Here is a 12,080-nt window from a genome sequence, read left to right as displayed (position 1 = left end):
GCTCTGTTGGCGAGGCTGTACACACTCACGCACACGTGTACTCACACACACTTGTACGCTATTGTGTGGTGTGTACGATAAGGCATTGTAGCCGAACGGACCTCCGCGGGGTTTAGCGTCAGACCGCTGTGCTCCACTCGTCTGTCACCGCAGTTACCGTCTGCTACATACTAGAACGCCACAGCAACTGAGAATCTCTGACACATTCCACTGCCTTCCTCTCTTTCTCTCTCTCTTTCATGCTCGCTGGTTTTTTATCCTCTCGTTCTTTGTCCCATGACAGCTTTAGATCTGGATGGTAGCCAGCGGGCTATGACATTGTTCTTCTTCCGGTCGCTCACACACACACACACACACACTCTCTCTCTCTCTCTCTCTCTCTCTTTTTGAATGCTGACTCTCTAACCTGCCTCACTTGTGCATGGCAAAATAGCAATTAGGTCAGTGTCTGGCACTATATTTAGCTCACCAAACTTCCATGAAGTGATTGTTCCTCAGTGCTGGGCTGAATTTGAGCCTGAGCCAAGACAACGCACTCTCTCTTTTTGAATGCTGACTCTAACCTGCCTTGCTTGTGCATGGTAAAATAGCAATTAGGTCACTGTCTGGCACTATATTTAGCTCACCAAACTTCCATGAAGTGATTGTTCCTCAGTGCTGGGCTGAATTTGAGCCTGAGCCAAGACAAAGACGGCTCTGAACGACCTGTCTCACTGCTGCATGGGAACAAGACCACATAGGCGTACATTCAGATGCTTGTGTGTAAGACCGCTATTGTAAATGCTTCTATTATGCTTCTATACATGCTTCTTTTTTGCACTTTTTTTCTTATTTGCTGCAGATGTTTACATTACAGATTATTTTATGTTCATAAAATGTTGAATGTAAAGATGAATTGAAAAAATTAACAAAAACTTCTGAATTTTTCAGTATTCGGTATTTTGTCCCTTTTGCTTGAATGGCAGAAGCAATTAGTAACCTAAAATATTTCATTTATTTATCATTTATAATTTAATATTTCATATATTAGTTAGTTTTTTTCCCCTTTTTATTTCTTTAAGATCTTAATCCTAAAACTTTGAGTATTTACAAGTTTAAATTAAATTCAAAAAGGTCTTAAATCAGAGCTGAAATTCTTAAATTCATAATGTCGTGGGGTCCGTGTAACCCTTTGCAGTTCTTTGTTCAATTCGCACCATCAAAATGAACCAAATGAAAAGTTGTCTTCAAACTTTTCATTTTCAATTTCTTTGGAGCAATTTACAAACGGATAATTGTCTCTCATTTTAATTTGCAATGTTACGAGTTTGGGTTGCTGCGCCCGAATCTGATTTTTGAACTAACATAAAAAATTACTCATTATTCAGATTTTCCACTTCTCTGTTTTGCGCTCCCGGTTGGACCGTACCAGTGGGGGGAGCGGGGGGTGGGGATGTGGATGTATTTACCCAGAGCGCTGTATGTAGGCTATAATACATCAATCTAAAACACGGCGCTCAAGTTCAAAGAAATTCAGCTTCTAAAAACAAGTATCTAGACCTTGCGGTTAAAAAAAATAAAAAAAACTTCCACTGACCTGTCTCACTATCTGTGTGAACCCAGTATTCTAATAGTAGCCGGCAGGTTTTGTTACGGTCCGACAAATACGTGAATGGGCCACATATGTTTTTGTTTTTTTTTACTTTGTGCTACGTCATCGCCCCCTTTCGCTACCTCAGCCGCCCCTTCATTAGTGCTGCGCTGGCACCGGCTCTGCTTATCTTTGCTGTTTACCTCACATTATGCTATGGAGGCTTTTTTATTATTTATTTTTTATTTTTATTTATTTGATTCCTCAGTGTTTGCTAAACGTTCTGTAATTTATTAGTCATTATGTAATACAGCATGTGGTGTAGGCCTATGCCATGCCTCATCTTATTCGTTTTTGTTAATAAACGTTTTGTAAGCTAGTTTGTCATTGTATCTTACTGTTTTATTGTTGTGCTTTTTAATTAAAAATAACAATGAATCCATCTTTTGTTTTAGTCTTAAAAAGTGAAAGGCTTATAACATAGCAAAAGAAGAAAAAGAACGGGTTGAATGTTAACCACTTTCGTTTTCATATAACTATAAAAACTATGATAAAAGTTCATCAGCATGCACTGATTAATCCCATGTTGTAAAAAAAAACAAAAAACATGTGCTTGTGCGCAGGGGCGCCGCTAAGGGTGGCGGGAGTTAGGACGATTCTTCCACGCACTTTTGGGGCCCCCGGAGATCTGTTTTATTAGTAGTAACAGTAGTAGTAGTGATGTAATGGAAATTATAAATGTATCTACCAAAGAGTTACAAATAAAACAAAATTATGGCTTATATCTGCATTTCCAGCAAAATGGTTTTGTCCCGTCCTACGTAGCCTAGAGTCACGAGTGAGATCAGATGGTAATCTGTCAAATTAGAGATGTCTTCGAGTTCGAGGGGGGCAAACCGAGTCGGACGATTTGATCAGTCGCACTTTTAAACACATTTTAGTTTTGCTATAGAAATACAAATTCACAATCTGAGTACATAGAGCAGCAGCAGGAAGTGCTTGAGGTTGTCATGGAAACCAGATACACTGCATGCGGATTACGGCTGCGCTTCTATTTTTCCACATTAAACTTAGCAATAAACACGTTGAAAATAATACACAATATACATGTCTGTCAAAACGAACTCAAAGGAGGCTTTTATTAAGCAAATCAATGAGTGAATTACTCATCCACTGTTTAAAAAAATACTTTAGCTGGGTTTCCACAGGCAGGGTCACAATTATCTACAGTGTATGAAGCTAACGGTTTTTGGGTTAAGGTTCATAATGTAGAACATTTTTAACATTGTATGCTGTATGTGCATAGGTAGCTAGCAAACAAGGAATACAGCTGTTAAACTAATAGTCACATTTAGCTGAGTAAGATCATGATTGAGAAATGTTGGATACTGCTGGAAATGCTGCTATGGGGTGTCCTATTTATTATTTTAGGATTTGTTTGTTTGCCCCAGTGAAGCATTTCTATTAATATAACTGATTAAGTAGTCAAACTCATTTTCATATCAGCAGAATAGTGTGGTACAGAAAGTCGATGTCCATAAAACAGGTTCTGAATGAATTATTACTATTATCATTGCCACATAGATTAATACTGAGAGTTAGTTCAAATATGATGAGCAATGAATGAGTAACAACAATATCAACACCCAATTTTACACGGATATTTGACCTGCAGGTGGCTGTTTAAGCAAACAGTCTCGAACTTTGTTACACTGGGAATATACACTATATTGCCAAAAGTATTGGGACACCCCCTTCTAATAAACAGGTTTGACTACTTTAGTAATTTCTCATTTTTAGTAAAAAAAAGGCATATACTGCTATTCTAGGGAATTGTGTGCTTCTAATTTTATACCAATAGTTTGAACAGAACCTTTTCTATTCTAACACAACAATGCCTCTGTGTATAAGGCAAGGTAAAAAAAAGATTGATTCCGTCAGTGTGGAAAAACTTGACTGCTCTGCAGAAAGCAAAGTCCTGATCCCAGCTGAACACCTCTGGTGTGACTTTAAAGGCAGACCTTGAGCCAAAAACTCATCACCAAACACCAATGACCTGTACATACATATGGTTCATGTATTTAAAAATTGTATTTCCATCTTTGTTGCCACAGTTTTGGAAGTGTCTAAAATGATTGTACGCATATATACAAGTGTTTGGCGATTAGTTTTTTTTTAGTTTTCCCAAAACTTTGGGCAATATAGTGTATATTTGGTGCGGTAGGGGGCCCAACCTCATATTCTTTCATAGGGCCCGAAATTGCTAGTGGCGCCCCTGCTCGTGCGACCAACTGAGAAAGTTAGTCTCCGAAGCTCTCAACATCCCAGTCATCATCTTTCTACCGTACACAGGGGCCGCAAACAGTAACTGCTGGTCGAACAACTGCATCCACACCATCTCTCCCTAGCCGTGCATAATCAAAAGAAAATGAAAGTTTGAAGCCAACTTTTCATTTGGTTCATTTTGATGGTGCGAATTGAACAAAGAACTGCAAAGGGATACACGGACCTCGTGGCATTAAATGTTGCATGCACTGCAAAAAAAAATAAAAAATACTAAAGATAAATAAATAAAATAAAACAAATAAATAAAGAAATGTACTCTCCAGCGTCTCCTCGTTCCTCGTGTGTGTGCAACGTGACACTTACTCAGTATCTATACAAATATCTAAACATGTTTAAATCAAGATGCATTTACTTGAAATGCAAATTGAACTTGAAATCTTGAGACAAATTGAAATTAGGGGAGCCTCTTTTTTTGTAAAATGAATTAAAAAGTAAAATGTTATTTTCTTTTTCTTAAAAAAATCTTAAATTTACATTTTATATAACCAAATTTCAATTTTCAAATTTTCAATTTCATTTCAAAACAAATCTAGTGCCTACTAGACAGTATGCGATTTCAGATGCAACTTGTCTGTATAGGATATGGCAGCTACTTTTGCACAGTGAGGCAGCACTCATTTATAACACACAATTACTTAATAAAATGGAAAATCTGTTTAACTGTATTGTTGAGTAATTGATCATGATAATCTATCAATTTAAAGTCGGCATTAAATAAATCTATTTTGTAAATGTATGTTATTGATCTTATTACAAAGGATTCATCATTTATGCTTGATTTTTTTTTTTTTACTTTAACTCATATTTTTAACTAAAATGTCAAGCTTCATCTTCCAGTGAAACGAGGCTTCTCTCTGATGACGACCAGTGGATAGAACCAAGTCCACATCCTACATGTTTTTCCTGTTTTCGATATGTTTCACAATATTTTTTCACGGAAGAAAAGATCTGCCACAACTTTAATCTCTTCGAGCGGAATATCATGTAAATCTGAACCTTGTTTTCCGATTGTGTCCTAACTCCAGAAAATACTTCAGTCCAGTGGCAGATTAATTAGAGGTGACGTGACAACTGAAAGCCCTTGGCTCGCTGTTCCCGGACACCTGCGGAGGGACTCTCTCAAGCAGTGTCCTGAAGTACACGTTTACCTGAGTGAACCCGTCACGGGTGACAAACGGCTCTTTAAGTCTGGCTGACTGCACTTCTCCGTTCCCTCTGCTTCTGTCCAGCGCTCTAAAACACGACTTTCTCAACAAAGGTTAAACAACAGGCGAGTGATGTATGGGTGTGAGTCTGACTCTCAGCTGCTCTCGGTTTCTGACCCACGATAAGATAAACACTCCTGCCTTTTCGGCATCTGTGGTGGCCACAAACCCTGAACTGATCGATGATGGCTAATTAATACAGCTGGGGACAATGAGACTCCTCTTTTCTCTCTTCTTCCCTCTGCTTAAATTAATTATGGCTGAGAGAGAGAGTGGAAAAATCCTGACTGAAGGTTTGTGTTTTGACTCCGATGCCCTGGTGCCTGTGCTTTTTCCCCGTTTGCCTCCAAATTTACTTTAAGTAAAGATAATTGCTCAATTGCATTAGGGTTTCTGAGGGGGTGAGAATATACACGTGATCACATGCGCTTAAAAACGCAAAGATGCAATGCTAATTACATTTGCAAGGGGTTATGTTATTGGTCATTGCTTTCGGAAAAGTTATTTTCATGTTTGCTCTTTGGGCAGTTGTTTATGGTAATACCTTTCACTATACTCTGCTCTTAAAGGAAATTTCACGCAAAATTAAAGTTCTGTCATCATTACCATCTTGTCACTGCATGACTTACTTTCTCATCTGCAGAATGAAAAAGGAGACATCCTGAAGGTCATGTTTTCCATTTTCTTTCCATGGCATTGCAATGGATTATTTTTCAAGCTGCAAAAACAATGTGAAACCTACCATTAAAGTATTATAAAACTAATGCACTAAATTGATCAAGCCATCTGAAGGCATACGTTTGCTTTGTGTGAGAAACATACCGAATTTAAGTTGTTATTCTTTTAAAAATATGACATCGACTCTCTTTGAGAGGTACACTGTAAAAATGATTTTTTTGAAGTTGTAAATAAACAAATATTTTTGGAGTACTAAATTTCACTTTTAATTCATTGCTGTTTCTTTGTAATTAATTGTGAAATTTGCTAGCAATTTCTGAGCAGTGTTATTTTAGTAGCATTGACATACTATTATAAGTTTTGTTAATATTTTAATTGGATTTTTTTTTTATTTGTGCTTTGTTAATTTTAGTTTTAGTAATTCTGTTGTGTGTTTTTATAATTTTTAGTATTTTTTGTTTAGTTATTTTCATTTTAGATTTGTTAGTTGTTATAATTTTATATATAATTTAAATTTGTTTATTAGTTTTTAGTTATTTTAGTACGTCAAGTTAAACTAAATGAAAATGAGAAATGTTGGCTCGTTAACTTACTTGAAATAAAGTAAGGTTTATATTTAATTTCAATTAACATTTATTTTATTTCGAGTAACAAAAATGTGTGTTTGTAATGGTTTTAGATAACTATAATAACCCTGTTTCTGAGTTGAAATATTTCTACACCAGGTTTTATCAGTGTATTCATGACAGTCCTGATTTCTGATTTGTTAATGAATCGTTACGATTTTTTCAGTGAATCGATTGATAAAAAAATTCACATTTTGCACATTTAAACTTGCCATTTAAATGTTTGTTGTCAGTAATTACATGTCTTGTAACTGATTATGACTTTTAAAGGGTTAGTTCATCCATAAATGAATAATTAATGACAACATTTTCATTTTTGGGTGAACTAACCCTTTAATATGAAGAAGCACAAATGATATTTGAGAGGTACAAAAAATTCAATACAACTTTTTATTTTGAGTGAACTCTGCCTTTAAAAGAAATTCAGAATTCCCACGATGCATTGCTCCTTTGCCGTACGCTCTTTCGCCCCGTTTATTATCCAGCCGTTCGTAATGCTTAACAATGTACCTCGAATACAGAATCACTTTGCTGTCCTCTCTACTTCTCATCTGCTTCTACATAACTAATCCTCTTAACGCCTCTGAAAGTCCTGTTCGACGCATTTGTGTTTGCGTATAATTGTGCGAGGCGGTTTGCTTGTCTGTGACTCGTTGTTGGGCGCAGCCGAGTGTTTGGGCAAGATCGCTGTCTGACTCAAACTCTGAGTGAATAATGACAAAACGCTCGTGCTATTCAGAGAAATGACATTGCGCTTCCAGAAGAGACAGAGAGGGACTGTGACTGATTCTTTTTTCCTTGCTCTCGTTCTCCATACCATTATTTATCTCTCGTTTTCTGACTGGCCGCCCCCTCCCTCTCTCCCCGCTCCCTGTAGACGTATGCCATCTCTGCAATAAAGTATTGTCTGTTGGTTTATTGATTCATTCACTGCTTCCAGAACATTCTTTTTGAAGGAGGAAGGGGTCAGACAGCAGCACATCCATCAAGCGGCCGATTGGGCGAGTGTAATTGAACTCATTTCGGGTGTGTCATAACAAGGATGGTGGGGGGAGGCGGTTATTTGGCCCCTGATGATCTGAGGTCAAAGGTCAACTCGGAGCATTTAGAGAGGTCGTGCTCTAACTGTGCGCTTTCATTCAGAAGAAAGAGGCGAGGAAGGAATCAGGGAGGGTTTCCTGTCATTCAGGGAAATGGATTTTGCTGCTTCCCATCAGTCTTGAAGCTGCGTGCGGATGCATTGTATGTGTGCATCACAGAGCAAGACTTTTCACTCGCGGCATAAAGTTTGCTCCACTTTGTAGTGTGTTCAGCCAAGAGCTGGCCACTGTCTGATCGTCACGTAACGTGATTAAAAGCTTTGTTTTATGTGTTGTTTAGGGGTGTGTAGTTGTTGATCAGACGTAATAAATACAGATTATTCAGCAGGCATAAAATAAGTGGTTAGGAATATCCTGTTTACTTGCTACTAAGTGCCATAAATAAAACTTGTGAACGTATCTTGTAAACATGACTTTGTTTCTGGCATTCTGGTAAAAACCTGTGCATGCTGACCCGCAGAATGACAGTCTGATGCATATTTCACAAAAAAAAAAAAAAAAAAAACAAGAGCTGGCTGAAATCGGCCATTCCATGTGTTATGGATCACAGGTTTTGTGAATACATGCCCGTAACGGTCTGTGCTTGCCATTTGAGACAGAAGCTGTATGGTTACATGATTCTACAGTGCTTTAAGTGCTTTTTATCCCTCGCTCTCCGTTTGTGACACTCGCACTAATGCACAGACCCCAAGTTAGTCATTAATTGTATTAAGATGCATTGTCTTCTGGCTGTTACTGTTTCACACAATAAACCTTCTTTAATGGGGTTTTGTTGCTCTAATTTCCTCTGCAGATCAGTCCCTTGAGTTCATTCTGTGGATGTGATTACAGAGGGGAAACCCTTCGAATTGTTAATATCTTTTGAAATATTTTATGTGCATTAAGCACAAGCTGTTTCAGTGAAATTCACACAGTAATTAAGAGTCTATACATGATGAAGATACTAATTATTCATCGTCCGAATTGATTTGTTAAAGTCTATTCAGTAATGTGACTGAAATTTTGTTTGTTAAATGTTTTAAATATTGAGCATGGCATGTTACTCGATATTACATGTAATTTTTTTATTTTTTCATGAATGAATTTTTTTATCATTTAATTATTTTTGACATTATTTTCATTATTAATTATCACCTGTTACACATGCACACACACAAATTTTTACATTTTAATATCTTTATTTATTATTTCCTTTTTTTACTTTATTATTACCACTCACCTGTAAAACAGAGTATATCTTGAAAGGCTCCTTTGTTCTAAGGGCTTTTTAAAATCATCAATAACTTTTGTTTGAGGCCAAAGGCAGTACTTCCCCCTGCTGTCCTGGAGGATGTGTGAATTAGTGGTGGAAATTTTGATTCTTTCAAGAGATTCGTTCATTTTCAGTTCGTTCACCAAAATGATTCGTTCAGATTCGTTCACTGATTTGTTCAGTGGCCATTTCTTCATATTACATAAATACGCCAACAGGTGGCGAAAAAGAATGTCTTATGTGTTATGTCTTAAGTCAACAAACGTATTCACTTGTTACAAAACTGATTTGGCTTTATTAAAATGTGTGCATAATCTACTCATTAAATAAATAAAGTCTAAATAAGTTGTTCAGATGACCAAAGCACAAGGTTTTCTTGCATAATTAACATTTTAATTGTTTGGTCAGACAATAACACATTCATAAATCGGGGATTAAACGTGGAGTTATGTTCTGTATGCTAAATACGAATATATAAACAAACGTATGTGCACAGTACCTATAACTGCGCTTTGCATCCGCTTTCTGCTGATTGCTGATCGAGATTGACTCACATGCTAAATGGCCGACTGCCCCGGCCGGTACACTCTCATTCATTTCGTTCACGAACGAGATATGTACCAGTTCATTCAACTCGTTCACAAACAACATGTACCAGTTTGGTCATTTTGTTCACTACGAGAAGATCTCTCGATCTCATTCAGACTCAAAAGAAACTCGTTCAGTGAAGGGCGTATTCGTTCACTACATTCAAGAAATCACATGCTCCGTCACATCTCATGCTCGAAGGCTATTGGCTCGAGGTTTAGTCATTCTTTGACAGGATGAAACAGTTCACAGAGCTACCCGGTTCACGCATGCACTGCTAATAGCGCCGCGCTGCTCTGGAGGGAGGAATTTCAGTGAACGAGAAATATGAGTGGATGGATTACGTGAACGAGAATGATTCGTTCACCTAAAGGATTCGTTCAAAAAGAACGATTCGTTCACGAACGAAACATCACTAGTGTGAATAGACATCAAAACAGAGCATAAAGTCTGGCTCTCGGCAGCAGTTGTACTAAAGCCCTTGATCTTCCTTGATCTAAGAGTGTCTCCCTCTCTCTCCCCCTCATCCGACATCTGTCTTTCTCTTTTTCTCAACAGACTTGATGATTCCTTCTATGAGATCATGTGGGTGGACTTTGAGATTGACAATTTCATCAACCTGCGGTCATCGCAGTCCATCCGCTGGCAGATAGAGTATCCCTCCACCGGAGCGTCTGCCGAAGTCATCTCCACCATCTACATCAGCCAGAGAGACGTACAGGGTATTGTACCCATCGCTGAGGTGAGAGCACACTGTTCACACAACCTCAGCCTCAGGGTTTTCTAGCATCTAACCTTGTGTGTTCATTCCTGCCAATATATTGTCCCCTGTTTATTTTATTTTACATACTTTTTTACATTTATAGATTATAATCTTGGAAATTTCAGTGATACATTGAGATAATATTCAGATTTAATTTCATGACTGTAGTCCCCTTTAAATTGGGATAGTGGAAAGTATTTTAATATCAAAACAAATGCACACATTACCTTTAATCTAAAAGCACTCAAACAGGTTAATCTGATGAAAGAATGTCAGAAAGTCTTAAAATTGCTTTGTCATGTTTTGTCTTGTCAGTTGAACAAACCTCCTTTTTATTATATATTTCTATTTTATTTTATTTTATTTTCAATCATTTCACATTAAGTAGCCAGAGTTCCCATTTAAGGAAACTGTAATTCTCACAGTATTTTATGAGAGTACGCAAGTTTCATGTCAGTTAAGCAAACCTACAGTATATTAAATTAATTTTTATTAATATTGTATTATTACTTTTTTTAAGTCACATTATTTCTAGCTGGAGTTCCCATTTAATGAAACTGAAGCACCTGTTAGTTACAGGACCAGACTTTGGACTTTATGTGTACAGTCCAGTCCACTTTTGGACAAGAATTGCCCATTCACCGACTGACATGTAAAGCAACCAGCCACAATATGTTGTGGTTTTATATGCCGTTTAGGGGCAGGTAGGTTTACATTTGATGAAACAGTATGAAGATCATCCACCTGAACTGTGCTTTAGACAGGTAGGGATTCAACTCTATAGGGATTTAAGTCTTTCAGTCTTCCAGACATGCAGCCTCCTGTGGTTCAGAATGATATGAATAACAATACTTTGTCATGTCAGAAACATAGGGTGCAAAGAATGCATATAGCAAATAGACCACAGCAGCTATCTCTCTGCTTTGTAAAACACAGCATGTGCAGTCAATAGTAAAGATGAAGAGCAAGAGAGATGTTTGGTGTGAGGAATTTTCTTAGTAAAATGCTCGCTTTTTTGAACACATTATTTACAGATTAGGATGTTTTAATGTATCCTCATCTGTTTTGTTTTTAAATTATGTACTTACATTTTGGTAATTGTTATTGACAAGATATGATTTAGTTGACAGGAAATTGTAATGTGGAAATGAGAGAAGAAGAGGATCAGGATATGATGTGGGTCTCCCACATCAACACTTGTGCTAACCACTAGGCCACAAGCCAAGACACCTTTTTAAAAAAAAAATTTATCACCCTCATATTTGACCTTCTGATAGGTCATGTGTTCTTCCCCCGCTGTTTACAGCTACATGAGACATGTGCTTCCAGCAGGGGGGAGAGGTGACTCTCACAGCCCCAATCCGGGCTCTCCTGCTGGGGTACATGATTTCAGGACACACCCATCAGCTCGCTCTCGCCATGGAGCCTCTCACAGTGTTGAATGGCTGTTTCCTCTGTGGGGAGTCATTTTTGTATTTTTCTAAATTTTTTCTTTACACACTCTATATTTGTTTGGAAAGAAATTAATACTTTTATTCAGCAAGCATGCATTAAATTGATTAAAAGTGATGGTAAAGTCTATATATTGTTACAAAAAAGAATTCTGTTTCAAATAAATGCTGGTATTTTGAACTTTCTAATCATCAATGAATCCAGAAGAAAAATTCTGACAGTTTCCGCAAAAATATTATTCAGCACATCTGTTTTTATCATTAATAATTGATGATTAAAGGAAATGTTTCTTGAGCACCAATTAGCATATTAGAATGATTACTGAAATATCATGTGAAACAATATTGACAATATTAATTTATTTAATATTAATTTTTACTATATTTCTGAAAAAATAAATGCCGCATTGGTGGACATAAGAGCATGAGAGATTTGTTTCAAAAACATTAAAATCTTACCTGAATATAATTGAAAAGACAAAAAATATAAATTTACAGAAA

General features: G+C 37.0%; 1 protein-coding gene across 1 annotated transcript in view; it reads left to right on the top strand.

Annotated features, from left to right (window-relative positions):
* Positions 1 to 12,080, top strand: part of LOC107684990 (transmembrane protein 132C-like) — a 239,349-nt gene that overhangs the window by 174,471 nt on the left and 52,798 nt on the right. Inside the window, 1 exon segment of the mRNA XM_016481397.1 lies at positions 9,924 to 10,107. Coding sequence (XP_016336883.1) covers positions 9,924 to 10,107 — 184 coding nt within the window.

Source organism: Sinocyclocheilus anshuiensis, unplaced genomic scaffold (assembly GCF_001515605.1).
Source record: "Sinocyclocheilus anshuiensis isolate Anshui unplaced genomic scaffold, SAMN03320099.WGS_v1.1 scaffold605, whole genome shotgun sequence".
Classification (NCBI taxonomy): Eukaryota; Metazoa; Chordata; class Actinopteri; order Cypriniformes; family Cyprinidae; genus Sinocyclocheilus; species Sinocyclocheilus anshuiensis.
This window is presented reverse-complemented; position numbering and strand designations above follow the sequence as displayed.